The 15606-nt window shown below is 36.9% G+C and overlaps 1 protein-coding gene across 2 annotated transcripts in view; it reads right to left on the bottom strand.

Annotated features, from left to right (window-relative positions):
- The window catches only part of il1rapl2 (interleukin 1 receptor accessory protein-like 2), a 208709-nt gene that overhangs the window by 24308 nt on the left and 168795 nt on the right, over window positions 1–15606 (bottom strand). For both annotated transcript variants that reach the window (XM_088386756.1, XM_088386765.1), the window contains exons 7-8: window positions 13743–13817; window positions 1356–1488 (exon numbers count right to left, since the gene is read on the bottom strand). In XM_088386756.1, the coding sequence (XP_088242882.1) occupies window positions 1356–1488; window positions 13743–13817 (208 nt within the window). The remainder of the gene's footprint in view (window positions 1–1355; window positions 1489–13742; window positions 13818–15606) is intronic.

Raw genomic sequence — 15606 nt, 5'->3', positions numbered from 1 at the left:
AACCTTGAGTTTTGACAACAGATGGATCAATCAGCTGATATGCTTGGATAAGAAGCAAATTTGTTTGCCCTTGCAAGGCGAAGCAACAGTCAGTGTGTATATATTCAATTCAAAATATTGCACGAGTGAACATCGAGAATGCTGAGCTGCAAAAATTCAGAATTGCTGGACAGCACTGGACTGAATAATTTGAGGCCTTCTGTGCTGTTGGCAACAGTGTTCTATAAAAACTATATCATTTTGTTCTTCCTTGATTCAACAAATCCAACTCGTCAACTTGGATTACCATGTATATTCATTATCTGTGCATGGGTGTTGTAAGGGCAACAACTTCTGGTTATCAACAAATCCATACAATTATTGAAATGTAACCACTGCACACTGCTAACTAGTGTGACAGCAAGATTGGGGGACCTAAACAACACAGCAGGAATTTCTCTATTCAAATGTAATATGTCAGATTTGGAACACTAGATGATTGGATCATTTGTAGCCAGAGGACTAGATCGAGAGCTGGAGAATTCATCAGGCAAAGGTTAATTAAATACCACAGGGCATGATTAGTTTCAAATTTAAATACTCATTCGGCTCTTTTCTTCACGACTACCATGAGGCAGTACACTTTCCTGGTTTAGTTGTGAATCTGTTTCCAAATATGATGACCTGGGTCTCAAACCCAGATTATGAAGTATGAAACGAGACACTGGAGTTAACCTTGATGAAAAATGTTAAAAAGAATACTAGAAGTACTTTCATTGTTGTCAAAATGCATATCCTCATTACCACTGGGTTGATGAGAGTTGGGTGAAAACAAAATTGAAGAAGTATTTTGGTCACTAAATTACAATTTCATTAGGAAAGACTGGAATGGTGGTAGAGTGGTATGGAGAACTGAACGGATGATAGACAAATGCAAGTCCACCTCAGTAAACTGTAAATTTGAATCATTTTACAGATATGTATAACTGTGGCGTGCTCATGAAACAAATTTCACCACACCCAGATGTGTGTGTGACGATCATTGGGACTTGACTTTTGACTTTAGGGACCAGGTACTGACAGAAAAGGTCTGTGAGTAATAAAAGAAGCTGTTTGGATGGATGGATGGATGGATGGATGGATGGATGGATGGATGGATGGATGGATGGATGGATGGATGGATGGATGGATGGATGGAAAAAAGGAAGCAAGCAAGGAAGGAAGCAAGCAAGGAAGGAAGGAAGCAAGGAAGGAAGGAAGGAAGGAAGGAAGGAAGGAAGATTCAGGTACCTATCAGCGCTTATTTCTTATCAAGCTCCAAAACAAGTAAATCTACCGGAAAAACACTAAAAAGGTGGGATAATGGTTGCAATTACCTGACATCACTTTCTTTAATGTGTCCAGCAAGTTCTTCAACAAACTTCTCTCCTTTCATCCAGTAGATGATAGGTCTGCGGTTTTCCCCACTGTAGCCAAAAAATGCCTTGCAGTCCAGACTGAGAGGCAAACCTGCAACACAAAACACAATGTTATCACGACACAAATAAACCCTAGAAACACAAATGTGCGCAAAGGATGAGACGGAGGAACAGGACCAAATTACTCCTCTGGCTCTGCTATTAAAGTATTAACCGCGGTTGCCTGAACACAACAGAATGACAGTTTGGAACCAGAGAGGATTTGATTCATTATTAACAATTAAACATTAACATTATTAAATTAATGTTTTATTATTGAACAAACTTCAGCCAGTTTGAGATGTGGTAGACTTTGACAAGTTTATATTTGTGAAATAAGTGGACAAGCACGATTGAGTTGAAGGTGGCATGTCTCTGGTATGTATTCTTATTCATCACTTCACTTTGGAATGCATCATTCTATCGGCTGTCAAAGGAAAAAACGCAGCAGCCTTGGATGAGTGCAGCCTGAAGAAAGCTATTTTGACAAATAAGGGATAAATAAGAACAAAGAATATCCATTAAATAGACTAAATGAAAATGGAGCGAGACAGTATCAAGTTCAACTTGAAAGCTATAACGTAGTATATCGAAGAAACTGAAAAATTGAAAGGCCTCAACCAGCCTCTGCCTTCTGAAAGTCAAAATATCCAGAGTTTTATATGTATAAAGAGATTTAAGATTAGATTTAAGATTTATTAAGTCTGTGTATCTATCAATCTGCCCCCATTCATCCATAGTATGTACACACGCACGCACGCACGCACGCACGCACGCACGCACGCACGCACGCACGCACGCACGCACGCACGCACGCACGCACACGCACGCACACACACACACACACACACTCTCTCACTCTCTCTCTCTCTCTCTCTCTCTCTCTCTCTCTCTCTCTCTCTACCGTTCAAAAGTTTGGGGTAACTTATAAATGACTATTGGAGCGGCAAACGTTTAAATTCAATATCTACAACGGTGCATAAAGGTCCATTTCCAACAACTGTCTCTCCAGTGTTCTAATGGTCAATTGAGTTTGGTAATTGTGTTAGAAGGCTAATGGATGATTAGAAAACCGTTGAAAAGCCTTGGGCAATTCCATTAGTTTTCATGGAAAACACTAAATTGTGTGACTCCAAACATTTTAGTACATACGTATATATATATATATATATATATATATATATATATATATATATATATATATATATATATATATATATATATATATATATATATATATATATATATATATATATATATATATTACTATATTGCAAACTGACACATAACTGTCACGAGAGATAATGTTTTATGAACACAATATAATGTTGTAACAAGATCCTTTTTTTTTCCTTAACCTAATTGGCATTCACCTATGACTTTGGAGTCACACCCAAATTACGTACAAGTACTTGTCTATAGAACCATGTACACCACAGGTGTTAAATTCAAGGCCCGGGGGCCAGATACGGCCCGCCATATCATTTTAGGTGGCCTGTGAAGACAAATTGTGCATCGAATTTACATGTCAATTCCAAAAATTTCAAATTGTTTTCACTTTTAAAAAATATAAATATTGTTAGCAATTTTTATTACATTTAGTTTAAAAAAAAAAAAAAAAAAAAATTATATATTTGATTTCAATATTTCATTTTTAAATATTTGAACAGTTTTTATTAGTCTCTGTTTTGAAAAGTTGTTCATCAGTTTGTTGTGTAGCCTATACCATATATACAATATGAGACGTTCATCCATTTATTTGGGTTGACAATTGTAATGGCCTTTTTCTAGCAAACTATGTCTATGATGCGGCCCCCGACAAAAATAAGTTTGACACCCCTTTTTTTGGAGGCGTGTCATACTGTTATCTGTTTTTAAAATGTTGTACAATTCGGGAGGATAGTGGTTACAATGTGTTAGTGTCGACTATCATAATCGATTAACACCCTGAGGATGCGTTTTCAATATATTCTGGTGATAGAAATAATATTGTTTGGTTCCCTTGGGGATGTTGAGTGGTTGAGTACAGCTTGTTTGTTTAATCAAAATTACAACCCAAGATATTTGATGTTCCTGTTTCCTACAGTGATTGAAGCAATCATTTTCTTTTTGTGGCTGGAACAAAAGGGTGTTTAAAAGAGTTTGAATGAAAGGATGTTGCTGTCGTTAATTTTAGTGAGGCATTGTAAAGCAAGCTGGCGCATCATCATTTCACACTAGGCTGATTGCTTCATTGCAAAAACACATCCACCTCGTTTATGAGCATTGACACTGGATTGTCAGGAAGTTTAGGGACAGGTATGAAAAAAAGCAAGTTATCTCTTGTAGTCAAAAAGAATTTAGTCTCTAGCTTTCGTTAAGCCTGACTGACTTGTCAGTGCTTTCATGGAGCCTCTGTGAAACATGCACATAAAGAAGCACCTGAATATGAGCATCATTACAGATGTGCATTTTATCTAATGCTACAACCCAAGCATGAGAAAGTGCTGGTTAACAGGCATTCCCATCTGCTTCCTTCTGCTTGCAAAGCTGTGCTTTGAGCTTCATTGTCAGATTTCATTTCCATTTGCGTATTTATTATATTCAACCACACTCGCCAAAATTGAATTTATGAAATGTCATTAGATTATAAACTTTTCATGAAGCTAACTCTGCCTCCTCTCTCTCTCTCTCTCTCTCTCCCCCCCTCTCTCAAAAAGATAAAGTGATGGTTTGCACCAAGGAAATATATAATTAAAAGGGCTCACCAACAGCAAGCTGACTTTTGATGATAGCTTTAACACATTAATGCACTTGTTAAACTACACGAATGTAGCCCAAAAAAGAACCGACAGACATGTAACAGACTAATGTAATGTATCGTAGCCGATTTTTGGTTGTCTAGATGTTTCGTAGCCAGTGTAGTGTGATGTACTCAACGATTAGTCGGCTGGCGTCCGCATACAGGCAGAATGTTCTAAAAAATCTTTTAAGGAAATACACGTAGATGCAAGCAGGCAGGATGTCCTGACATTTAAAATAATCTTCTAAGAGTATACCTATGCATGGATAGAAGCAGGTAGAATCTCCTGACAGTTTAATTGACCCTTTTAGCGTATATAGATATAAGCAGGTAGTCTGTTCTAAGGAAACATCACACCGCCATCTCAGAGCGGCTCCATGGTCTCTTTTTTCATTTTTTTTTCTCTATTCTGAATATAGAAAAAGAAATCAGATATTGAAGGTGATCTGCAAATCTGCGCACCCAGGAATACATATGCTAAACATGCAAAATTGCTACACAGTTCATTTTGTGTGTTCTGTGGCAATTATGTGCAAATAGATGAATTTACCATGTGCATTGTGATTCATCAAACAGAAGATGAAATACGACAGCTGATTTTGCACATTCCAGTGCTGCATGTAAAATGCAGGTGCAAACCAGCATGCAATGCAGTGCCAATGTAGCAAAGGCAACACGAGAATTGGCAAAGTCAAAGTCCCAATGATCGTCACACACACATATGGGTGTGGTGAAATTTGTCCTCTGCATTTAACCCATCCCCGTGTGATTTTGATCCATCCCCTGGGGGAGAGGAGAGCAGTGAGCAGCAGCGGTGCCACGCTCGGGAATCATTTGGTGATCTAACCCCCCAATTCCAACCCTTAATGCTGAGTGCCAAGCAGGGAGGCAATGGGTCCCATTTTTATAGTCTTTGGTATGACCCGGCCGGGGTTTGAACCCACAACCTTCCAGTTTCAAGGCGGACGCTCTACCAGTGGGCCACTGAGCTGGAGACATTTTGCTCATGTAAACAATAGATGATATAAAAAATGTACATTGATATGAATATTTCTGCATATTATAGAAATAAACAGTGGGGTTATAAAATAATGAACTTTGAAAAATCCAAGATAAAAATATGAAGCAGCTGCAGAGTAATATGGCTACATTATGAGCTTAACTCAGCTAACTTCTCCTGCTGATGTGAGTTTTTCAGGATCGTGTGGTAAGAAACATAATTACAGTGGTTCTTTGACTTACGAGACATTCCATGATCATGGTTGCAACTCAAAACACATGTATCCCAAATTATCTCTGCCTATTGAAATGAATGGTAATGTCATGTTCCAGTCACTCAAAGAGTTAATGCCTGTGTTTACTGTTGTACACTACTGTCAACCTGCGTTGCAACAGTTTGTGTTCAAATAAAAGTTCTTGGCTCTTTAACACGCAAATAATTTGATCCACCCTTCTGGCTCCTGTGTGGGCAGCAAGGATTCTGTTCCTTCTCAGTGACCGTGTGAGCATTAGTGGTTGTCTGTATCTACACATATATGTGCCTTGTGATTGGTGACTATCGTAAAAGGTGAAGTCTGCCTTTTGCCGGATGTCAGCTGGGCTATCGAGCTACCCGCGACCCTGAAAAGAAAAGTGATATTGAAAATGGATCAATGAATACCATCGACTGTAATGCAGAACCATTTGAAAACGTTGACTTTGAGAACCTAGTTTAAAGAAATGAATGCTTGCTTTTACTTCCAAATACCTCTTGACATCTTTATCAAGGCATCATGCACATTTTTTGCTTGAAGCTGAACAGTAATGATAAAAAATTGCATCTAATGGAGGACTGAGATCCCCACGATGTAAAGAAAGAACGATTCTCATTGACAACTAGAGCTACGTTCAATTTTCTTCCTGCACTTAACGTAACATGTAGGTTTTTGTACCTTTGAAAGGACCATCAAAAGCACCCAGAAGAACACAACATAAAATATCTTGAGTCAAGTTTCTTGTCAGAAGGTTGCTTGCTGTGAGGCAAATGAAAAGAAATTGAAAGACATAGTGGACCAGTCTTTCAATTTCTTTTTATTTCATGTAATTTATGATTCCACCCCCTCTGCTTCTCTATGACCTACTTATCACCAAGATGAACATTAAATAAAGGTTATTGAATTTTCCTTTTTTTCCCCAAGAAATTCAGAGGTATCAAGGGGGCTTTGAAGGAGTTGGTGGAGACATGTATGTTTTAATTAGCCATCTCAATAAAAAAGTCATAGTAGAATTTACACTTTTCTTCAATATGGTTTTACAGGAAATATAAATTTTGCATTTTGACTCATGGAAGTGATACAAAAGGCATGAGGACAGCAGATAAGGCAGTGAATAATGATGTGGGTCGCTGGTTTATACAGAATGTATGCGAGAGGTTTCAGGAAGTTCACAATTACAACAAACTCCACACAAGTTCGTCCTGGCAAGGACTCAAACTCAGAAACTCTTGACTGTGGGGCAGACTACCACACCGTGCTGCCTCTGCCTTGAAAATATTCATCTCAATAATTTGATACAATTATAGGCTATATACATACTAGATGACTGTACAGTCATCAAAATGAAATTGTTCAATTCATTATATTAGCAGTTAGTGACCATGGTTTTGTCTTACTGGATTGATCGATGAGTTCAATGAGAAATCAAATTACAGTATTCTTACTGTAATTTTACAATTTCAACATTAAACACGCAATCAAAAAGATCCATCACAAGAGCTGTCTTTACAAGGATAGAAAGTCTTTGTATTTGAACCTATTAAATTTTGTAATGCGAACAGCAACATTTATTTTTAAGAATCGGTTTACATGAATGAATTTTCCTACACAATTTACATTAATAGTCACATCCTAGAAGAGCTGCTAATTTTTTTTTGTGTAATCCAACAGATAAACAAACAAACAAAAAAAACAAACGAATATGACTTGTAGTTCGACTTTTTAAAAAATACATAGATCCGGTTGAAACTACTTCACTGATTTCTGTGTGGCAAAGAATAAATCAGTATATTTGGGTATTATAACAGTAAAATAGACACAATCAGTAAGTAAAGTGTTATCCAAACGCAACAATTACTTTATGCTGTTATTTTAGGTACTGTATGGTATTGAGAACATTGACAAAACCTGAAATACAGCTTTCCTTTATCTTTTTTGTACATTATATAAGACGCTAAGAGGATAACTGTAGGTGTGCATCGGCGTACATTAGACGAGAGACTAATAACAGTGTAGTCTGACTTTGACTGCATTGAGGGTTAGCAGCTCTGTGCCTTTCTGTCAATACAATGTAAGATGATAAAAACCACAGGTTGTCACAAAGCCACACACACCCTTCTACAATCTAATATATGCAACTTATGTACTTTTGCCCATTAGGTGCTTTGAAAAGATTGTGTGTCCATACATGGGTGTATGCTTACATGCATGTGTGTGTGCGTGTGTGTGTCTCTACTGTCGGAATTGTAAAAGCTGAGCTTGAGGTCATGGAATTTCTCATTTTATTTACATCCTGCCTCCAACAAATGGTTTGAGATGAAACCCTATCTTATTCTCTTATCCTCAAATGCTTCTGTTTTAAATCCTTTCTGTGTAACATGGCAGTGACACCTCTCCAAAATTGCATCATTTTTGCCAACTGCAGCTTCCAGAATTGTGAGTCATAATCCTTTTTTGTGCTCCATTTATCTTATGGAGTGACTGTGCTGTTTTTGTAGAACAGAATTATAAATAGAATTATAAAATGAACATTCCTCACTCACAGTAATTAAATAACTTGTTTTTGTCTTTTTTCATTTTCTCATGGCTACATTGAAATGTTGAGTACCTGTATTAAAAAGGTACAGCATATCCTTTAAATTCTAACACCTCTTACTATGTCTTATATTTCAGAACATATTCTGAAAAAAGCACATTGGAGAATAAGAGTGAGCAATTATCACCAGCGACTATCTCGAGAATTATCTCAAACCCATTTTCAAAATATAAAGAAATTATACTTTATGAATAATTCATCATATTTATAGGACAGTATCTCACTGCAAAAAGGCTGTTCAAATATTTGGCAGCACCGTATTGTTGCAGTGATAGGATTTAATAAATATGTGATGGAGAATCATTTCTGCAAATATTAAAATGTTTCTTTCAAACCGGAAATGAAGCTGCCACAAAGGAGGAAAACGAGATTTTACAATTCTACCCACGTCATTCTACCGCCTGTCATCGATTTTATCAGTTCCCACACACATTCAGGCTTTTTAGTCTTTGGAGCACAAACATTCAAAACCCGAGGTGATTCTTAATAGCTCTCCCAGGAAAGACAATCAATTCTCATTCCATGCCCATATTTGGCAATTTCCCGACAGATCTAATTAAAAAAGTTCCTTGCTCTTATATACATACCTATTCTGGACATTTGATTGGCTAGGGGACTGGCCTCGTTAAGAAGTGTTTTAAATTAACAGATGAAATTAGAAAGGAGATTAGTGGCGATATGCTTGACAAGGTTAATTAAATGACCAGTCATAAGGGCTTTGTAAAATCTAAACTGACAGTTTAAGAGCGATAGAGCAGACAGAGCTGTTTTTTGGCCTGTTGTAACTTGCAAGTCTTTTTTCGCACTGACGAATTGCGCATAGCCCACCTCTATCAAAATAAACAGATCATATGCTTGCCTGCAATTTATTTAACAATATCATATATAAATATATGTACGTACTTGTATTACGAGTCACAATGAAATCAATATCCCCCAGAATCATTTGCTCACCAGACAGAGCAAGCAAGCTTATACAAACAAACAAACCCAAATACAAACATTTATGGATTTTTTCCCACTTATTTTTATAAATTTATTTTTCAACTAGTTTAGCCTTGGTGAGGGTCTGTCAATACTTGAAAAATGTGTACTCCCAGGACCAGCACAAAAACAAGCAAAACCAGCATATTCAGTGAGTACATATTCTGGTCTATACTGTTTTGGTTTTTTTCCCCAGCAGAGATGATCAAAAGTTCCCTCGTTATACATATATGATGACATTGGTAAAACAACATTGCTAAAACAACAATTCTTAAAAATTAGCGACTTTTGTATAGTACTACTGGATATTCATGTGAATTTGTTCAATTGTTCAGCAATGTTTTAAAATGTATTTCTTTTATCAAAAGATATTCTAATGAACATTCTTGTAATTTGATAAATTGATGTTTAGCTTTTATTGCACTGTTACCTACGTATTTCTAATTATTTGCTGTAGTTTTGTTTCAGCATCAAGGAACTATAACAGCTATTGTAGTCCTATTGAAAACAATATTTAGGTGTCTGGACAACACTAAAGGTAATACTGGGTTGCATGCCCATCAACCTCCGACTGATTCTGTTCAGTAAGTAATGCATTCACAAGCAAGTGCAAGACTTTTTTTAGAGGTGAAACTAGGAGAAAAAGAGAAGACTGAGCAGGGTGTGGCTGTGCAGGTTTCTGATATAATAACTACTGACAGGCATACTTGCAACATATATCAAGCAAGTGCAGTTGTTCCGGCTTTTGTTGGTGCTATATGGCAGATATCCAAACTCGCACAGCCTCGCTCTAAGTCACTTCATTATTCCTTTCAGACACACAAACAGCAGGTCACATACACATGCACAAACTTGTTAGATGGATTTTTAAAGGGGATTATTTGTTAATAAAAATCTGATTCCAACTCCACAGGATTATCCCGCAGAGAAAGTCATCATTTGTAAAAGAGATTGACTGAGAGGATAGACAGAATGAAAATAATTGGACACTAATGGAGATAGAAACATCACAGAGGACAAAACCGCAAACACCCATAGTGGCAGTAGTTTTGGTTTTCATGCATCCAAACATTACAGATTCAGGAATAAAACTTTGAAAATTATCTGTATGTACTACTACAGAGTTGTGAGTATCTCATTATTCAAATGGTAATAGTATAATTATTATGAACCATAATGAAGCTTCAGCAAAAATCTCCTTAGAGTCAGTAGCATCTACCAGTTAAGTGGTGTTTTGGGAAAATCAGCCAGCATACAAAGTCAGCAAATATCAGGTCAACAAAATTTCAAAATAGGCAAATGTGAACCAAATAATGTTTCATGGTTTATTTTAATATGATCTACATAGTCATACTTTTGCAGTCAAGTGCACATGTTAGGATTTGATTGAATCTTAGGGGCCTTAAGGGACCTAAAAAGAGAAATCATTTCTTGAAAATGTGGATTTAGGTTTGACTCCAAAACTAGGTAGCAAGGGAAACGTCTGAAGGTTTCACACATGGTGCTTTTGACTGAGAGCACTTCTCCAAATTAGATTCTACCGCTTGCTATTTGTGTCCAGAAAAGCACAGTAAAAGTGAAGGTAAAAGTTATTTTGCCTGTAGATACTTCTAGCACTGTCATCTTTCAGGTTGCAACTCCATCCGAAATAGTAGATGAAGAGAAATGTAACAAAATTGAATGCATAATAAATAACACATTTTGAGATTGTCATTGCCAATCTTTGGCAACAGCAATTATTGACCCTCAAACTCGTCCTTCTATCACAAGTAGTACTAAGTAGTAAGTATTTTTCTCTTATTTGTGTAATTTGAGTTTGAAAAATATAGAATATGGAAGTCTCCTCTTGACATTTAGAATGCTACTCTAAATATACTCTTTGAATCTCACGACACTTAAAGTGCTAAAAGCCTCATCAAAATAATAACATTCAAATTGGTAGAGGCCACGTGAACAGAAATGTAGAAATGCTTTTCTATTATGATTGGCACAACTCTCCAACTCTTATACGTATACAAAGTACAGCACACCCTTGATCCGGTTCAGTCTCAGTGTGTACTGCACCGAGATGACTTTTTTGCAATTTTTTGTTAAGCAAATTCTCTTTATCCTTCCAACTTCATTTGCATTCATTTCATGAATTATTTTATGACTCTTATGTTTTGTAGTTACTTGCACCCTTTGTGTATCTTTTAAAGACTTCATGGCATGACAATAATACATTTATTAGTGGGCAAATAAAGCAATGCATGTTTAATAATTGAGCTGAATTATTTTGTGTATTGGCTGAGTTAAGGGTCTGCGGAAGATGAACAACTGCAAACAAAACCAATGCCATGGCTTAAATATGGACCATGAAAACTACAACTTAGAAACGTTTGATGCACACCACTCCAAGTTATCTCTTGAAAGGGAATACTGACATGGGATAAACCGTTTGAAAGAACCTGAATGAGGAGATACAGTAGAATGAGCTGAAAGGAAGACAGTGGAACTGTTTGAGATAGTGGCAGCAGGAGATGGGACACAGACAGATGAAAATAAAGTGAGCTAGAAGCAGACACCTCACAGCAACAGAAGGAGACAGACACACTGAGATAAATGCTATGGGGGTAAAAGCGAGGCAGATGTGGGGGGTAAAATGTATACCACCTTATCTTCACCTGTTTTTCAAAGTCAAACTTTCTCTGGTACCTTTTACACTTGTGTGTGTGTGTGTGTGTTTATTTTCCTCTTCAATGTACTTCATGGAACGATGACACAGGGTGAGAATATAGGAATTTGTCCTGAGGGAGTAGCAAAGACTTGAGAAATAGGCTTAAGTGACCCCAGAAAATAAAGTGTTTATTGTGTAGCCAGGAGAATAATCTGTTCTCAACCTTTCTAATACCACACCACACACACACACACACACACATAAAGAAATAGAAAGTAAATAAGAACTTTGCCTGCGAGCAACTGGCCAACTTGCCAGCATGTATTAGACAAACTACGGTTGATAATTTTCTGAATTTGGTCTACACTACTATATTATTCATTGAAAATATTTAGCATGCACCGAAATCTAATCTTACCAAATTACTCAATAGACTTTCTTCCCTTCCCTGAATTTACAAAAGCTTATGTTACGAATATTTCAGCAGGCCCAAAAAAATATGCCTAAGTAAATATCATATTGTATCTTAGAGCCCAGCTTCTCAACATATACAGTAATCCCTCGCTATTGAAAAAACAACCAAAAAAAATGTCTGTTTGGGGACTGGTAGATTTGTGGCATTCTAATCAATTTCACTGGAAAAACTGTTTTGCTTTACAAATAAACTGAGTTACAACCTTGGTCAAAGAATAAATTTAACTTGCAAGTCATGGTACCACTGAATGTTCATGTTTGCATAATCATTGTATTGTGATGTACAATATCATTAATGATGAAAATATATGCTTACTTCAAGGTGAAACAAAATGCAATGCATCATTTAAACTGAGGGATGTGAGGAAACATGATGTTACATATATTGTTAAAAGCTGAGGGAAATACTGTATGTGTAGTTTTCAAGCATATTGATTGCCATGATGCTGCCTGAGTTTTATAATGCTAGAGCTCCGGAGTTTAATAATTCCAACTTCTGGCTAAGAGAAATGTAATCCCATAACAGGAGAAAAGCACATCATAATTGTAGACGAATTTAGCAAGCCTTCTGAGCGACTTATGACAAATAGTACTCATTCAAAACCATGTTCATTTTTATGCCACTAAGATTGTTAAACAAATGCAACTTGGGCTCACCAGAGTGTTTTTGTAATGGAGGATGTCCCTCTAAGTCCCTTAAGCGACCTTCATTATTCATGGCTCTTTTTATTTCATTTGAAGTTCTGTGTATTCATGTCTCAAAGCAATCTTTAATTATGTATTTCATCTGTTTCCAACTCACATTAGTGAGACAACAATGAGTTAAAGGAATGGTGTTGATTACCCATGGTGTTATGGAGGGATGGAGAGCAGAAAAAGGTGGAAATACAGGAGATGGCGCAGATAGAGGAATAACCAGGATGGAGAGGAAATGAGAGTAATTAAAAAAACAATTAAGTGAAAATGTAAATAACAATTGGAAGTGAACAAAATGGATAAGGCAATTGTGCTTGCACATGTAATGTCTCTAAAAAGGAAAGCTGCTTGCATGTGTGTGGGATGCAAGCTGCCCAGTGTGCACATACAATGTACATGAATGTTTACAGTCTTGCTGTTGGTTGTGTGGGTTGTTGGTGAGCCTGTTTGATTCCCATTAAAAGGTGCCCCTGCTGCAATCGGTGTATAGGGGCCTCGGGGCCTATTTGCCTGCTACTACATCAATGTGGAATTAATGGAAACATATAAACACCCATAGTAGTACATGCAAATAAACATCTTTCTGTCGACAGTGCAAAGTGCACAGCGTGAGATGCACGCACACACATGCGCAATCAGTCATCCGGTGCTGAAGCAGAACACGCAACATCCAATTTAATACACAAGGAAATCTGAAACAGACTTAATGAGACCCTGTTTCTTTCACTATGATTACAGTACATAGCTAACATTTCGTCTTTAAGTTGCCTGTTAGCTAGTGTTTTACGTGTATATATATATATATATATATATATATATATATATATATATATATAAAAACTCCTGTATATGAGTTGGTACTCACCAGGTGTGATCTCAATAAATGTGTCTTGTCTCTCCGGGGGAAAGAGGACTTTTGGTGGCTGGGTGGTCTGGAGAGCTGGAGGAAAGTGGATAGAGATTATCAGCATTGTGAGAGCCTTTATCAGAATTAAAAACATTTTAAATGAGGTCAAAATATTGGAGTTTGCTGGAGGGAGACCAATATACACTATCACTTGTTCTTGTGAGAATTTAATCTGATTTAATTTGAATGATCAAATAATGAGAAGAGTGCGGTTTTCATGAAATGCGGTTGCTGGTTGGTCAGTTAAATATTTAACTGAGATAACAGTGTCACATTCTAGTCCAAAGAAGCACCAATTAAATGTCAGTAAAACCAAGGAAATTAAGAGTTGAAACACGATTGGCACCCACTTTGAAAAGCATGACTTCAACCCATAAATAAAGGATAGCCTAAACCATGTTGCTCTTTCTGTAATTTCAATTATTTCTTTAAGTTTGCTCCTTTTCAAATGTGCCTTTAAATATGAAGATTATGGTGATCTTTTAACCAAGGTCACACAATCAGAGTTCACAAGACCATACTCTGCTTTCATGATGAGAAACGGCTAATGTCTCGTATTACTCTACACAAACAACAATATTGTAAAGAAACATATTCAAATATAAATTTACCTGATAAAAAATAACTTTAAAGGAACTTGGACTTGTCTGACTTATTACGCTAAATAACGATTACACTGGCTACCACATTGTTAAACAGTGTAAATGTCGTAAAAAGTGGGTGGTGGTCGACTGGTTAGCTCATCCGCCTCAAAGCGCAGAGGCCGTGGATTGGATTCCAGGTTCTGACCTTCCCGTGCATGAGTGAGTTTTCTCCAGTTACTCCAGTGTCATCACACATTCTAAACGCATGGTTGGTGAATTGAGCGTTTTAAATTGTCGTTTGATGTGATTATGAGTGTGTCTGGTTGTTCGTCTATGTGTGCTCTGCAATTGGCTGGGGTGCCAAACAGGCAAGTAGGCTCCGGCACACACGCAACTCTCATGAAGAAGAAAAAGCAGTTTGGCTAATTGATGGATAATCAAAAGCTTTGAAAACAAATATTTAATTTTGACCTTATTTCAAATGTACATTATGTTTCAATGATACTGAAATATTGGCTAATCTATTTTTTGAGTTAATATTTTTATATCTAAGGACAGAGGAGTAGTCATGAATCTCACTGCATGCCGCTAAACTCTTAACAATGCAACCATCCATTTTTCATAGCACTTGTCCTCATTAGGGTCACAAGTGAGCTGCTGCCTATCCCAGGTGACTTGGTGAGAGATGGGCTACACCCACCCAGCCGTTGCCAGACGATCACAGTAATCCTGGCTAATACTTAAAGACTGTGACAAAAGAATGTTTTCTATATTCTCTAAGTGTTTTCTTTGTTGCTGATGTATAGGGATTCTATTACCATATCTCTGCTTGGGGGTTTGTACAAGGAAATGTACAGGGAAATTGCATATATGCAATAAGGCTCATCGTGCTATAAAAATTATGTACATTCCAAATTCATTGGGGAGAAAATATAAGATGTGTTTCTCCTTCCCCACACCCATGGGTTAGAAATTAAATTATTCACAAAACTCTGACAAACTTTACTTATGTATACATTTTTACGGATGGGGACAAGAAAGTAAGATATCCTACCTGTTTGTACCAAGAGCACATTAACTACATGTTTTAAATTAACATTTGATGATGCAAGTGTTGTGTTACCCTTGATCACGCTGGCCACTCATGTAATCTACTCCTTAAGTGTGTCTATTGACTTGCACAGTTAATTACTAGAACCAGGTTAGAAACGTCTCAGGGGACTTCTACTTCATATGGA

Source organism: Syngnathus floridae, chromosome 1, assembly GCF_059516105.1.
Source record: "Syngnathus floridae isolate MCC-2025c chromosome 1, RoL_Sflo_1.0, whole genome shotgun sequence".
In the NCBI taxonomy this organism is placed as follows: domain Eukaryota; kingdom Metazoa; phylum Chordata; class Actinopteri; order Syngnathiformes; family Syngnathidae; genus Syngnathus; species Syngnathus floridae.
The sequence above is the reverse complement of the archived record's forward strand: the minus strand, read 5'-3'. Positions and strand labels throughout refer to the sequence as shown.